General features: G+C 61.1%; 2 protein-coding genes across 11 annotated transcripts; both read right to left on the bottom strand.

Moving 5' to 3' along the window:
• Positions 1 to 151: 151 nt before the first annotated feature.
• Positions 152 to 5977, bottom strand: NOX1 (NADPH oxidase 1). 8 transcript variants are annotated; one of them, XM_018914449.3, is made up of 13 exons: positions 4843 to 5794; positions 3714 to 3809; positions 3236 to 3346; positions 3068 to 3152; positions 2850 to 2992; positions 2591 to 2772; positions 2255 to 2393; positions 2072 to 2164; positions 1680 to 1906; positions 1438 to 1600; positions 1205 to 1351; positions 877 to 1001; positions 426 to 697 (listed from the first exon to the last, which is right to left on the bottom strand). In XM_018914449.3, exons 1-13 carry the CDS (start codon positions 4885 to 4887, stop codon positions 571 to 573), a joined length of 1683 nt encoding a protein of 560 aa, XP_018769994.2. In that variant the 5' UTR covers positions 4888 to 5794; the 3' UTR covers positions 426 to 570. The 8 variants fall into 8 exon arrangements, with proteins under 8 accessions (XP_018769992.1, XP_050830435.1, XP_050830434.1 ...); XM_018914447.3 differs by lacking the exon at positions 877 to 1001 and having other exon boundaries at positions 152 to 697; XM_050974478.1 differs by lacking the exons at positions 877 to 1001; positions 4843 to 5794 and adding an exon at positions 5850 to 5977 and having other exon boundaries at positions 152 to 697; positions 2591 to 2729; positions 2850 to 3152.
• XKRX (XK related X-linked) lies at positions 5947 to 11521 on the bottom strand. Of its 3 annotated transcripts, none has more exons than XM_050974481.1 (3): positions 11145 to 11521; positions 8733 to 8992; positions 5947 to 7275 (listed from the first exon to the last, which is right to left on the bottom strand). In XM_050974481.1, exons 1-3 carry the CDS (start codon positions 11435 to 11437, stop codon positions 6530 to 6532), a joined length of 1299 nt encoding a protein of 432 aa, XP_050830438.1. In that variant the 5' UTR covers positions 11438 to 11521; the 3' UTR covers positions 5947 to 6529. The 3 variants fall into 3 exon arrangements, with proteins under 3 accessions (XP_050830438.1, XP_018770058.2, XP_050830439.1); XM_018914513.2 differs by lacking the exon at positions 11145 to 11521 and adding an exon at positions 10497 to 10669; XM_050974482.1 differs by lacking the exon at positions 11145 to 11521 and adding an exon at positions 9142 to 9962.
• Positions 11522 to 14540: the final 3019 nt, after the last annotated feature.

The raw sequence follows: 14540 nt of genomic DNA, 5'->3' as shown, positions 1-14540 counted from the left end.
CTAGGGTGCCAGGGTAGCAGGGAGCCCATGCAGAGGGGTGTCTGATCCTGCACCCCAGAGGGTTTGCTATCAATCAGCTCTTTTATTGCAGCTCTGCAAGGAGCAGAGCATGGGCTCCTTTGTACCTGCACAGCTGAGTGACCACAGAGGCTTTCATTACAAAGAAAAGCAAGTTTAATTTATTCTTATACAAAAGAGTCTTTAAATCCTGAGGGCCACGTTTGGCCCCTGACACCTGCATGGATGCCCATGTCCCATCCCCATCCAGTGGTTCTGCCCAACCTGCTGAGCTCCCACTGCTTCCTGCTGCTCAAGCAGCATCACAGAACGTGGCTCTGGTTTCCCAGTGAGGGGGCTGGGTGGAGCTACAGGCCCACTTGCTCCATGAGGACCCCTTGTACACCAGGACAGGCATGCAGCAGTCTTTGAACCTGGAATTTCTCATGGAGACAGAGTACCTTGCTGTGTCTTGCTTGGCTTCGGTGCATGCTTCTCCCTGGCCTGCTTTGGAAAGGCTTGAGGCAGTACAGTCAGGGTCCCTGCCCTCTGGGGCACCAGCCTTGCTGCCACTTAGAAGTTTTCCTTGTTGAAGTAGAATTTGACCTTCCTGGGGTCCAGGCTGGAGTGTTGGTGACAAGACTTCTGCAGGCTCCTTGCCAGGGCCTCTGGCCCACAGAGGAACACACCAACCACTGACCTGCAAACAGCACGGGCATGTCAGTGCCAGGCGGGCAGCTCAGGGAAAAGTGATTGAAAAGCTTTGTGGATTCCCTGCCTGGGATAGCACCCCTCTCCCAAAGCCAGCCCAGTGCTGAGTGCCAGGGTAGAGGGCATGCCTCTGACTCCAGCATCCCAAATTCCCTGCCCAGCTCTCACCTGGGGTGGGCTGCAGCCACTGCTGCAAACTCCATGTTCCACATGGGCCGCCCGAAGATGGTTTTGTGCCTGAGGCCCGTCACCGTGTCCGTAGCGGTGTCAAAGTGGAGTGCCACATTGTTGGCCTGGGCAGGCAGGGATGGTGAGAACCCCAGGCACCACCCATGAACCCCCCTCCAGTCCCTCACCACAGGGGAGCATCCACTGTTGATCCCACCAAACACTGTGCCTGGACTTGGTGCCTAAAAACCATTGTCATGCTTGCCCTGCCCTTGCTGCCAACCCTGTGTCCCTCTCTTGCAGCCATGCCAGCCTGTGGTTGACTCACAATGCTGGTGTCCCAGCCAGTGAGGAAGAGACGGTAGGTGAGGAAGTCTGCCTTGCCCGACTCAGCCATCTTCTGCTCCAGGGAGGCAAGCAGGTCGTTGAACCAGGCAAAGGCTCCTGTGTCCCGGCAGAGCCAGTAGAAGTAGATCTGGCATGCAGGGGGAGAGGGATTGCTCAAGGTGGAGCAGAGCCAGAGGAAGAAACCCACAGCTGGTGCCAAGGGACAGTCTGTACCTTCTTGGTCTTGAGGGTCTGGTCAGCCTGCTGGAACTTGTACCAGATGGACTTGAGGATGGAGGCGAAGGGGGTGACGCCGATGCCCGCTCCAACCAGCATGGCCACCTCGTACTGGAACACATCTTCGCTGGCTGTGCCAAAGGGACCATCCACCTGGACCCTGGCCAAAGCAGGGCCTGGGTGAGAGGTACAGCCTCCCCAGATCCCTGGCATGACCTGTTGGGCACTCCCCAGCCTACCTGGGCGTTTCCAGTTGGAAGATGTCGATGAGGCGCTCTGTCCAGTCACCAGCTGCCCGGATGTGGATGGAGAAGAAATCCTCCTCAGGTGCAGAGGTGAGGGTGAAGGGGTGCCACTCCAGTGCAGAGATGGCGGGGCAGTTGACAAAGATGTACTGCCCCACCTCCATGCAGAAGCCCTTCTTCTGCATCTGCAGCTCCAGCACGCGGGCAGGGTGCATGACCACCTGGGGGCACGGGCAGGGCTCAGCACCCAGCCTGCCCCTGTCCCTAGGAAGGGGCTGTGCCTGTGGCCCCTGCCCGCTTCCCTGTGGCCACCATGGCGAGGGGCTGTGGCACGGGTGACTCCAAGGGTAGGAGCTGGCAAAGGAGCAGGCTCCTGCACCACCCACCTTTTTGACAACCACCTTCTGCTGTGCACGCCAGACCCGCAGGATCCGCTCAAAGACATAGAGGATGATGGGGGCAAGAACCCACTTCCAGGACTGTGAGGATGGAGGAGAGCAAAGGATTGGGCAGGGCCAGAGCCAGAACATCCCAAGGGCAAGGGAAGAGCCTTCCCACCACTGCCCTACCTCGGCAGGGATGCTCCCGAACTCGGGCTCTTTGCAGCAGCGGTGGGTGCAGTTCTGCTCCCGCTGTGTGAGGTACTCGGCGCAGTGATAGGGGTGCACCTCCGCCATGCTCTGCTCTGTCTGCCCACGCACCAGCCCACTGCAGGGAGGTGAGGGATGAGCCCAGGGGCCAGCTCTGCCCCCAGCCAGGGCTGAGCCACTGCGTGAGGCCAGCTGGGCTAGCCTGCCCTGGGAATGGCAGGTCACAGCCCCACTGGACCGTCACAGCTGCCCCACCAGGGGTGTGTGTGCACTGCCCCTCGCTGTCCTGCCCTGGGCACTGCTGAGGAGCCTTACGCGATGCCGTGGATGACGAGGCCAGCGAAGTAGATGAGGAAGAGGTGGTGTGTGTACCAGAAGAGCTCAAAGTAGTTCCTGCGGATGAACTCGGTGGAGGACGTGACCATGAGGATGAGTGCCAGCGTGATGATCACCCCTGTGAGCCCCGGGATGGTCGTGAAAGCCACGTACTCAACGGTCTGCAGGGGCAGCAGGGAGGGTTAGGGGAGCAGGGGACAGGGGGTGCTGGGTTGCTGGATGCCAAGGCCACACTCACCGTCTGGTTGGAGTGGATGGGGTTCAGCCACTTGCTGCCCTGCAGGTGCATCTTGGAGAGGACAGCGGGGAGGCTGCCGTCGGTGGCTTGTTGGCTCTGGTTGTAGCGCTCCAGGTTGAAGAGGTGGGCGATGGTGTGCACAGCTGGACAGGGCACAGGCAGTCACCACCGGGCAGCTCCCAGTCCCCACTGTTGCCCCGTGCCAGTCCAGGGGGTACCTGTGAGCAGGGCCAGTGCATAGCCCACCAGCTTGTGGAAGGTGAGGTTGTGGTCCAGCTGCTTCCGCAAGGTCCGCCTGCAGCACTGCAGGGAGAGGCAGCAGGATGGTGTCAGGATGGGACAGGATGGGGATGGCCACGCTGGCTGTGCCACCGCGGGACACTCACCGAGCAGGTCCCACGGAGGAAGGAGAGCAGGTTGCGGCAGACAGGCAGCAGGATCAGCATGCTGTTGAAGTTGAGGCACTTGGCTGATGCTCGAGCCCATGCCAAGGCAGACTGGAAAGGAGAGAGGAGTGAGCACCACCTTGTCCTGTTGTGCTGTGCCAGGACCGGGTCAGGATGGGGCCAGTCAGTGCCAAGCTAGGCTGGGAACTGGGAGGGAGAGATGATGGGCTGGCATGGGGACTGGGAGGGGGAGGTGCTAGGCTGGGCTGGGTTGCTGTTGGGCTGAGACCAGACAGGGATCAAGATGGGGACTAGCATGGTGCAATGCCAGGCCACAGAGTGGGACGGAATGATGGTGGGCTGGAAGGGAACAGAACATGAAAGGGGTGTGGGATGTTGCAGCCCCCACCCCACTGCAGCAGGGCCCCCAGGGGCTCCTCTGCCTGGGCAGGCAGGGTGCTGTGGGGGAGCACCTTACCCCAAGGATGGCCCTGGTGTAGAAATACCGCTCATCCCGGTCAAAGAACAGAAAGTAGTAGGTGAAGAGGAAGATGTTGATGCCCAGCCAGGCTGCCTGCGGGGGAAAGTCACAGCCTCGTGAGGGACCCTGTCCTGGGAGCCTCCCACACTGCAGCACTCAGGGCCGAGTGTAGCCAGAGGGTGTCAGGACGGACAGCAGACAGTATCCGTCCCGTTTCCTTGTGAGCTGCCCTGTCACACGCAGGGCTGGGACACAGAGTCAAAGGTGGGCAGAGGTGTGGAAGTCTTGCAGAATTGCTGTCTTGTCACACACTGCCCTGTGCATCACCCGTGCATGAGGAAGGAGGAAAGGCAGGAGCAGCAACACCCGTGTAACGGGAGCGAAGGCAGATCCGGAGGGTGGTCAGGACTGTGGGAAAGATTCTGGGAGAAGGAAGTTTCACAGGGAGCTGGCTCACCTGCCCCGCAGTGCTGCTGTCCCCTGTGTAACCCCACAGCACCCCACACTGCCGCCTCTCACAGCCACTGAATATTTGCAGAGGTCCCAAAAATAACCCCATCCTGCCATGTATTTGGTTTTTGACTGTTTTCTTTTCCTTTTTTAAGTAACTTAAAAAATTTAAATAGCCCAACTGTCAGTAAACCCTATGTTCCCATGCATTCACAGCTCCTCACACAGTTCTGAGCAGCTGATGGGTGCTGGCCAGGCAAGCTTTGTTACACCAGAGATGCTGCAGCACGGCACTGGCAGATGGTCCCTATGGTGCCAGCTCCTCACCCTGCCACGAGTTCTCACAGGATCCTCCTCCTCTCACAAAGGGAGAAGAGGCACGTGGCAGGCTCCCAGCCAAAGTGGCCAGGCAAAGCAGCAGCATTTTTAAGTTTTCCAGGACCCCCTTTCCTGTGAGCTGTGTTTTCCCCAAGACTTCAGGTTTCCAGAGCCCATCCCTCCCCTGGCTGCCCGGGTACGAGCTTGGCAAGCAGAGGGGATGCGTGTCTCTGCCCACAGCCCAGCCCCAGGGCAGCTCATCAGCCCCCATCTGCCCCATGAGCCCCCAGGGCCCGCAGCCCCGGAGTCCCCCAGCACACCCCACCACCCTGCAGAGCCCCCAGCCCCACAGACTCACGAGGACAGCAGCTGAGAACCAGTGGATGACCAGCCAGTTGCCCATGGTGCGCTGTGCCCGCGCCCGCCGCTGCCTGCCCGGTTTTATGGACAGCAGGCGGTGACAGCCCCGGCCTGGGAACGGCACCCGGGGACTTTCCCCTGAGAGGACTTTAAGGAAATGCCGGTGCTTTCAAAGGCCTCCTTCCAGGAAGGCAGGGCTGACCCAATCGGCCAACACCAGAACGAGCCCCTGTGCTGGCCCCTTGTGATGGCCCCCGCTGAGAGATCCCCCGTGCCCCATGGCTGGGTCACACAGGGTGTCTGCCTGCTCCTCCTGGGGTTTCACAGCCTCTGAGGACAGAAACAGGCTTTTTTTGTAAGGCAGGAATTTCCTGGGAAGAAGTTGTGGAGGATCCATCCTGTGCCTGGCTCAACAGCTCTGTTTTCCCTGGTCTCCCTCACCAGCCTCCACTGCCCATCTTCCAGGGAAACCACCAAAGGAACCTGGGGGTCACGGAGCTGCCCTGGTGCCAGGATCTAGCCTGGGCATCCATTACAGGGTGGGTGTTTTAAGACCAAGCACCAGTGGTGCTGCACCTCCATGGGCCCCCAGGGCTGATGAGCATCCTTAGTCCAGCACCCAAACTGAGCTGACCCCAAAAATGGGTGCTGGGGTGGAGGGTGTCACACTCCTGGTTTGGGGCCAGGATGCCTGGGTCCCGTCACCCACTGCCACTGCTGTGCCAGCCATCCTTCCCCTGCTGCCTGCCCTCTACTGCAGGACCCTGAGCCCTGGGGTGTCGAGTGCTCCAGCTGGGAACAGCAGCCTGTTCTGGGCCCCTGAGCCTGGAGGAACAGGTCAGACAGGCTTGCTCCTTGCTGGCATGCTGCTCTCTGCTGGCCTGCAGCCATGGCCATGCTGACGGAAGCTCAGGACGAGGCCAGCCCCATCCCGCCATGCTCCTGAACCTCCACAGAGGGGCTCCCCCATCCCCACTTCCCGCTGGCACAGCCCCATTTCGGTACCTCTAAAGGAGTTTTACGTGGACAGCAGGTGTGTGCACCTGTGCCAGCCCCTGGGACAGTCCCCACCCTCCGTGTGAGTCACTGCCAGCACCCAGACTCGCAGTCACAGCAAAGTTTCTTTACTGCTTACAACAGTCCCAGTGGCACCCGTGGCCCGAGGTCACCGTATGCACCATAGCAGCAGGGGGGTACCCCAGGGGCTCTGCCCCATGTGGCAGCCAGCTGGCAGGGGCTACTGTTGGGGCACCCCATAAGCCGTAGAACTGTAGAATAGTTAGGGTTGGAAGGGACCCCTAAAGACCATCTAGTTACACTCCAGAGATGGGCAGGGACATCTTCAACTAGGCCAGGTTGCTCAGAGCCCATCCAACCTGGCCTTGAAGGTTTTCAGGGATGGAACATCCACCGTCTCTCTGGGCAACATGTGCCAGTCCCTCACCACTCTTATTGCCAAAAAGTTCCTTATGTCCAATCCAATTCAACCCTCCTTCATGTTCTTTCGAGTGGTCCTGAGTGGGCAAGCACACTCCTGTCCCCCTGCCCCCGAGGGGATGCACTGGCACCTGCTGCCACCGCAGCACCAGGCAGCCCTCAGCCTGTGCCACGAGCATCCTCCAGCTGCTGGCACAGCCCTGTGCTGCCCACGCCCATGTCTGTGGCTGGCTGGAGGAGCCAGGTGCTCAGACAATGCTGTGCCTCACGCCGGGCTCCAAGGGTGCCTCGAGGCACAGCGGGGTCCCTGCCGGGTGCCGGCGGCAGCACACGCAGTGCAGGAAGTCGGCGACGTTGTGCCGGAAGAGCTGGCGGCAGGGGTGCAGGTACTGGAAGAAGAGGAGCATGAAGTAGATGCCCAGGCTGTAGCCGAGGAGCAGCTGCAGCACCAGCAGCGCGGTGCAGACGTTCTCATAGACGTCGGTCTTGAAGAAGTACCAGAGGATGACGAGGGCCGTGTTCTCCGCCAGCCGGGCCACGTAGTACACGGCCAGGCGGCCCCAGTTCTGCGACTTGTCGATGAGGTCCCGGTCAGCCAGCTTGAGCTGCACGGCCGACCAGCAGAACATGTTGATGCTGGAGTAGAGGAGGGTGAAGGCACACAGCACCACCACCGTGCCCAGGCGGCTGAAGTTCTTCTCGATGTTGTCGGGCAGGCGGCTGCCGCTGCGCCAGAACTGCACCCAGGGCAAGAAGAAAACCACCAGGAGGTTGGCCAGGGCGATGGGGATGATCCAGTGCTTGAAGACGGTGCTGAAGAGCACGAGGACGGCGATGCGGGTGGAGATCTCCAGGCTGCGCCACAGCACGATGCACAGGAAGGCCAGCGGCCGCAGCTGCACCTTGTAGTCGTCATACTTGACCTGGATGGCCAGGATGTTGCAGACCAGGGCCCCGTAGGTGACTGACACCAGGCAGATGGCCATGAGCACAGCTGCAGAGGGACAGAGCAGTCAGGCAGGGGAGGGGACCAGGCTGTGTCCAGCCTCTCCACTGCCTGGGGTGCAGAGTCGGGGGTGACAGCTCCAGGTGAGGGGGGTGCCAGTCCCGGGTGAGAAGTACAGGGTGCCAAACCCCTGGGCTCACAGCAGAAGGCTCAGTGTGAGCACTGCCAGAACAGTTCATGGATGGTGGTGACAGCCCCCATGATGAGGTGGCTGCTGGCAGCAGGAGGTTCAGAACCCAAAGGTTCTCCCTGCACCAATAAAACACAAGCCTTGGCCAAACCAGAGCCATTTCTGTGCTCGGATGATGCCCCAGCCCCCCTGCCCTGGGCAGGAATTGCTGCTCAAGGGACAGCAGGGCACAGTCAGTGCTGCGAGGGCCCCTCTGCCTTCATCCCAGCCAAGAGCTGCACAGGGTGGTGGGATCCCCAGAGGCATCCCAAGAGCCAGCCCCATCCAAGGGCTGCGGATTCAAGGTCATTTGTAGGGAATGCCAGCAGCTGCTCACATTCAGCCTAGCCAGGAATACCATGGAGAAAAATAGAAGAGTGCAGCTGGTCCCATCCATGGTGGCTGCCAGCTGCAGGGCTGAGCTGGCACTCCAGCTGCGAGGGAATCACCCAGAACACATCATTTGGTATTTACCTCCTGCATCTACTGCTAGAGCAGCACTGGCACTCATTCTTCCTGTGCATCTGCAACTTCCCAAAACGCCTTTGCAGAGGGCTGTGGCAAATTAGGGGGTTTCTATGGGCCATCTCCTGAGCTTCCCTTTTCATGCACCTGCTGTGAGCACAGATGACAAGGTCTGGGCTCCCAGCACTGCTGGGTGAGGGCAGCTCCTTCACCCAGCACTGTAATTGGAGTGGTGCAAGAGCACACCTGCGTGCCCAGCTCGGTGCCAAAATGGGAGTTAAAAGTTTGCTCTGGCATATCCACCCCCAAGCACATAAACATCCTGGGAGCAGGCAAGGGAGCCTCGGAGTGGGAGTGCTGGGCTGGGAGCTCTGGCTGCTGGAAAATGTGCAGAAACAGATACAGTGGGGGGACTTGAGGGAAGCCAGAGCCTGTAGCTAGATGGAAAAAAATGAATGGAGACTGGAGCAGGCTAGGACAGGGACCTGACCCTCTTATGAGACATGGCACTGGGTGGATGGCTTGGCTCTGGAGGGCAGATACTCATGAGCACAGGGCTGGGAGCAGAGCCTGGCACCTCAGCCAGGCCTGCTCTTTCCCACTTTGCATCACTGCAAGCATGAAAGCAGAGAGCTGATGATGAGTGCCCAAGATCTGTGGGCTGTGCTCCACACTTAGGGGAGCCCAGTGGAAGCTGTGTCCCCAAGAGGGACTTTTTGGATTGCCTGCATGTCCCATCAGCACAAGCAGCTGAGGAGCTGCCCCGGTGCCCTGGTGGGGCTCCTGGGGAGCCCAGGGACGTGCCCCTTACCTCGGGCAGCAGGGACGTACTTCTCCAGAACGCTGATGTAGAGCTGCAGGGTGAGCTGCGGGGTGGAGCCCAGGAAGGCCTGGATGACGGCCATGCGCTTGAAGGCGTTGCGGTGCGTGGCCAGGCGGCGCTCCGAGTGCCCCACCTCCTGCTCCATCTCCACCTCGTAGCCTTTCCGCAGCCGCCGCTTGCGGGTGATGGTCACGTAGGGCTCCTCCTCCCGCCCCGACCAGCAGTACACCACCAGGGCCTCCACACACCTGTGGGGACACGGCAGCTGTCACCCCCAGCCGTCCTGCTCTCCCGCTCCGGCACCTCCAGCCCCACCTTGCTGGTGCAGCCCAGACCCCAGTCCTGCTGCGTGCAGCCCGACTGTCTTGGGCAACTGCCCAAAGTGCTGTGGGCTCACCAGGACCACGGGGATGCCCCGTGGCTGCTCCTCTGCTCCAGCATTCAGGGTGATCATGGGTGGCAGGGGGGCAACAACTGCTCCAGTGAGCTGCTGGAAGAGGTGCAGCATCCAGAGAACAAAGCAGCGACTCTGCTGGGAGCTGCAGCCACAGGAAGGTGTTAATCACCCTTGGGTTCTGTTTTCCCACTGGCAGAAACCTCTTCCTCTAAGCAGAGGCAGCAGAAACTCTGCAGTATCAGAGCTGAATATCAGAGTTTTCTTTGATCTCTCATCTTGAGCAGAAGAAGGCTTCCACACTTCCTGCCTGGTGGGGACAGCAGGAAGGAGGGCGCAGGGTGCAGCCGTGTGTGGCAGGGGCAGATAAGGCAGTGTTTCCTCAGCCCCTTCTCTGCAGGCCTCACCGTGGGCAGGGCTGGGACTCTGCCATGCCTGCAGGGACAGGGGACCCCCCAGCCCCTCCACAGAGCCATGGGGGGTGTGCATGGCCAGGGGATCAGCTTGGCTCCTGCCTGGGGCCCAGCTGGCTCTGGGACCAACAGGACACCATTGTCCATGTGTGCTTATCAGGACAGCACAAATTGCTGTGTATCAAACCCAAAAGGAGAGTTAGGATAAATTCTCTCGATAAGATCAAGCCAGCACTCATAGCTCATTGCAAACTCTAACGGGAAAACAGTTTCATCCCAAAGGCTCAGCTTGAAGGGTAGTCCCAGCTGGCTCCCAGTGCCCTGCCAGACCTTCTCAGCAGGCTGGGCTCTACCTCCAGCCCGAGCAGCCTTCCCCGGGCAGCCCTGGCTGGCTCCTACACCAGCTGGGCAGCACCCACCCAGCTCAGACAGCCTCGTTGGTGTGCTAAGAGTCACAGCATTGCTGTGGGCCAGCACAGGCTGGCAGCACCCAGGCAAGGCCCCCAGGTGGCTCTGAAGTTAAGCTGGTGCTACATCTGGTGCACTGCTTGTTTCCAGAGGAAGTTCAGAGCTGCCACAGTGGTTTTGGAGCCCTGTGGTACAGCGAGCCCCAAGCGTGGCTGCTGGGCTGCCCCTGGGAAGGAGCCCATGGAGGTGGTGGCTGTGCCATGCCTCCTGCAGAGCCTTCTCATGGAGCAGGCTGCCCGGGTGATGACAGCCCAGGAGGCACCACAGCATTCCCAAGGCACCACAGCATTCCCAAGGAATGAGGGATCATTCAGCTTGTGCAACATCCATCCACCCCCTCACTGCCCTCTTCTCAGCACAGCCCAGTGCCCCACAGTTCCCATGCCAGCCCCACTCCTGCACCTAGCTCTTCTCCATGTCCCATAACCCCACTGAGTCCCACTCCTGGCCCTATGCAGGACAGCCCCAGAATCTCACTGTGTGACCAAGAGTGTTGTCCAAAGGTTTGTTGAACTCAGCCAGGCCAGGTGCTGTGACCACTTCCCTGGGGAGCCTGTTTCAAGCTGCACCACCCTCTCCCTGGGTGTAAAACTTTTCCTGTTATCTAATGTAAACTTCTCCTGACTCAGCCCCATACCCTGTCAGTATTCATCCCGGAGCACGCACCGGGGATTCCCACCTTCACTCCCCGCACAAGCGCAGCCAAATGATGACAAAACCAAGAGGCTGAGTGAATCGCTGGCTGCCTCCCGGACCTCGGGCAGAGCTTTCCCAGCAGCTGGGACACGACAGGCTGGCAGAGCCGCGTCCCGCCCGGAGAGGGCTCCAGCAGCAGGAGCACCCGCGGCAGCACCGGCGAGCGAGGGGCCCCCGCGGGCCGGCAGCAGGGCCGGGGAGGCGGCAGGAGCAGCTCCGGGCAGGTGGCTGATGACACACGGACCGGGGTGCCCGTCCTGCCCGGCACCGCTCCCTGCTCTCAGCCGGTGCCCGCGCCCCTGCCGGGCCCCGCGCATTGCTGCCGGGGGTGCCGGGGTGCCGGGGGTTCCGGGGGTGCCCGGGGGTGCCCGGGGTTGCCAGGGGGTGCTGGGAGCGCCCGGGGGTGCCCGGGGTCCCCGCCGCGCTCACCTGATGATGGGCCCGAGCTGCAGCAGGTGCATGAGCAGGACGAGCGGGCGGTCGCGGCTGAGGTCGCGGTGCACGAAGATGAGGGTGAGCTGCACCAGGACGGAGGGGCAGAGCACGAAGAAGACGGTGAGCGCCAGCCAGAAGCGGTCGTCGGAGTGGCCGTAGGAGAGGCAGAGCACGGCGGCCGCCGCCCCCTCCCCGCAGAACAGCGCCGTCGAGAAGACGATGCCGAGCGGCAGCTTCGCCCGCGACGGGGCGGCGGCGGGCGGGCAGCCCCCGCTCGGAGCGTCCATGGCGGCCCCGGCCCGGCCCGGCCCGGCCCGGGCGCTCAGCCCCGCCGCGGCGCCATCCCGGGCTGCAGCGGAGAGAGGAGCCGCGCTGCGGGGCGGGACGGGCGGGGCGGGGCTCTCCCGCCGCACCGAGCCCCGACGGGCGGCTCCGCACCGGCCCCGCAGAGCCCCGCGGCTCCGCTCCGGGAGCGCTCCGGGAGCGCCCCGAGCCCTCGGCCCGGGCTGCACGGGCCGGGCATCCCCCCCCCGTCCATATCCTCCAGCCCAGGCTCCCCGCTCCCGGTGCCGCAGCCCTGCCCTGCCCACCACCCTCCTGCTCCGGGACCCCCCTCGCTGCTGTGCCCTGTCCCTCACCAGGTGTGGAGGTCCCTGCTCCAGGACAGCCCCACCTGCCCCTCTGCCCCCACACCCCTGTCTCGGACCGGGACCTTCTGCCGAGGGCTCCCCATCTCTGCAGGGAGCGCCTCCCCGGGACAGCCCCATGGCCAGGACCCACAGCCCAGAGCCCCCGCAGCACCCGCATCGGGACCCCCCTGCCCCAGATACACGGGACACTCCCCGTGCTACCCCTCGTGTGTGCCCTTGAAACTTTGGAGCCCTCCCCGGGACCCCCCTGTCAAGTCCAGGCCCAGTCAATTACTGGAAGTTGCCAACACCCCAAGCTGCAGCAGCACACGGAGGATCCCACCAGGACAGAATTGTTTGGTAGCCCCAGCAACACTGGGCTCCCTCTGTGCGGCAGCAAGGATGCCAGTGTGGGTGCCAGCCTTGCCTGAACCAGACAGCTGCCAGAGAGCTGCCTGCACCCAGCAGCACCTCAGATGTGGGGCCTGACCCCAGCTCCAGACCCAGAAACGGCACCACATGCCCCTGTGCTCGATGGGCAGCATGTGGGAGGGAGGGTGTTGTCAGGCAGGGAACATTCTGGTATCCTGCAAGACAAGCTGTGTCAGGGACACCTTCAGGTGTGGTGCCTGGTGTGTGTATCGAGATTTGGGAGCGTTTTTACATGGGAGATGTGTCTCCTGTGTCATGGATATCCTGCCTCCAGCTGTAACCTTGTGCTACGGCTGAGCAAGAGTGCTTTGGGATATGTGGACTCACTGACAGAGCCAAACCTGCCAGCGCTCAGCCCCCTCCCTCTGTCTGTCCCCCCTTGGTCACCTGCCCAGTGGTGGGAACACAAGGCTGGCTGGGCTGTGCCCACCTCCGTGGCCATGGGGTCCCTGCTGTGCCCGGCTCACGCTGCCCCCAGCTCCAGCCCTGCCCACCTTTCCCCAGGAGCAGTGGGGTGGGCACAGGGGGATGAACACACGCTGTCTTGGCTGAGCACCCGCTGCCTGCCAGATCCCTCAGTCAGCCTGGGCAGACGCTGCCTGGCTGGGACACCTGGGACAAGGCAAAAAGGGTTTGACTCTGCTCAGTTTTCCCCAGTTCAGGCAGACCAGGAATTTTTAGGTAACTTGTAAAAGGCTCTCAGTGCTCAGCCCTCAGCCTCTAGGCCAGCTCGCAAGGAGGTGCCCACATTGGGAACAGAGACACTGTCCACTCACCTGCCCCATGCCAGCCAAAAGCACAAAACCTCCCAAACCACACGCACCGGAGTTTTCCCCATTTCACCAGGCTGGAAGCATTTCCAGGGCTTATCGGCAGGAGAGCTGAGAATAAAACTGCCTGAGACTTTGGAGGCCATACCTCCCCCAGCAACAGCTCCCACACAGAAGCAATCCCTGTCCCTGCAGCTGCTCAGAGCTGTTCCTTCCGAGCTGAGCAGCTGCTTTGGGAAACCACAAACCCCATGAGCTCATGGGGACCGGCCTGACTGGCAGGGATGGGAGAGCTGTGTGTGACCACTCAGCTCTGGTATGACAGTTACATATTTTCAAGCTGTTTTTGGAAAACAGCCTCTCCAAAAAAAACCTCTGGCAGGGCAGAGGGTGAAGGCAGCAGTGTCCAGGCTGACTGGTGACAGTGGCCAGCCAGGCTGGGAGATGTGCACGGGAGCAGCTGTGCCTGGCTGGGTGCTCAGCCAGCAACAACACATCCTGTGGCACTGCCAACTGCACCCACGGCTCTGCATGAGCAGCAAGAGCAGCGTGCCGTTTGTACCATTTATGCAACTTCCACTTATCCAAATTAAAAGCATTCCCCAGGAGTCTGGCAGGTCACCAAGCCCTCGGCTGAGCAATGCCTGGGCTTCGACTCATCGTGTTTTTAATTTCAGCTTCCCCTGCTTCATGACGAAATATTTAAGAGCAACTGTTAACAAGCAAGAATTCCAGTGCTGTATCCGTAAGCCCCAGCAGCCACCAAGAGGAGTGGAGAGACAAAGCCTCACAGCGTTTTCCACACCAGTTATTATCCCATTTTCTGTCCCAAGCAGGGAGCAGCTGTGAGTCACCTCTACAGCCTGACCCCACCTGTCCTCTGTGCTGTAAACAGCAGACAGACCATAAAAGTGATGTGGGTCACAGATAGCATCAGCCAGAGCTCCTGTCCCACTGCCACTCCCTGTCCCTGCCAACCCCACGCCCACACCTCTGCCTGTGAGCCCAGCACAGCTGGGGCTGCACAGACACCCTGGACACCCCTGCCACAGAGACACTGCCTGAGCCAGAGCTGCACAGACACCCTGGGACACCCCTGCCACAGAGACACTGCCTGAGCCAGAGCTGCACAGACACCCTGGGACACCCCTGCCACAGAGACACTGCCTGAGCCAGAGCTGCCACAGGCCAGGCCACGTGCTGGGACATCCTACCCAGGTGTCCCCTCTCTACAGTGGCTCATTCTGGACCAGCAGGGCTGGTGGCTGCTGACTGCCCCTCACTCTGGAACCTCCCAGAAGCAGAACAGCCCCTGGGCTGGTGGATGTGAAGTGACATGGAATCACAGAACCATGGAATCACAGAATCACAGAATTACAGAATCACAGAATAATGGAATCACAGAATCTCCTGAGCTGGAAGGGACCCACAAGGATCATTGGGGGTGCCCAAGGCACCAGCCTGAGTCTCACTACCACGTGCAAATGTCATTTTTCCTGGCTCCACAAGTGCCTGCCCTGCCCTGGACAGCATCCCAGCTTCATTAATTTCTGAATCCC

This window comes from Serinus canaria, chromosome 4A (genome assembly GCF_022539315.1).
Source record: "Serinus canaria isolate serCan28SL12 chromosome 4A, serCan2020, whole genome shotgun sequence".
In the NCBI taxonomy this organism is placed as follows: Eukaryota; Metazoa; Chordata; class Aves; order Passeriformes; family Fringillidae; genus Serinus; species Serinus canaria.
Note: the sequence above shows the minus strand (reverse complement) of the source record. Positions and strands in the feature narration are given on the sequence as shown.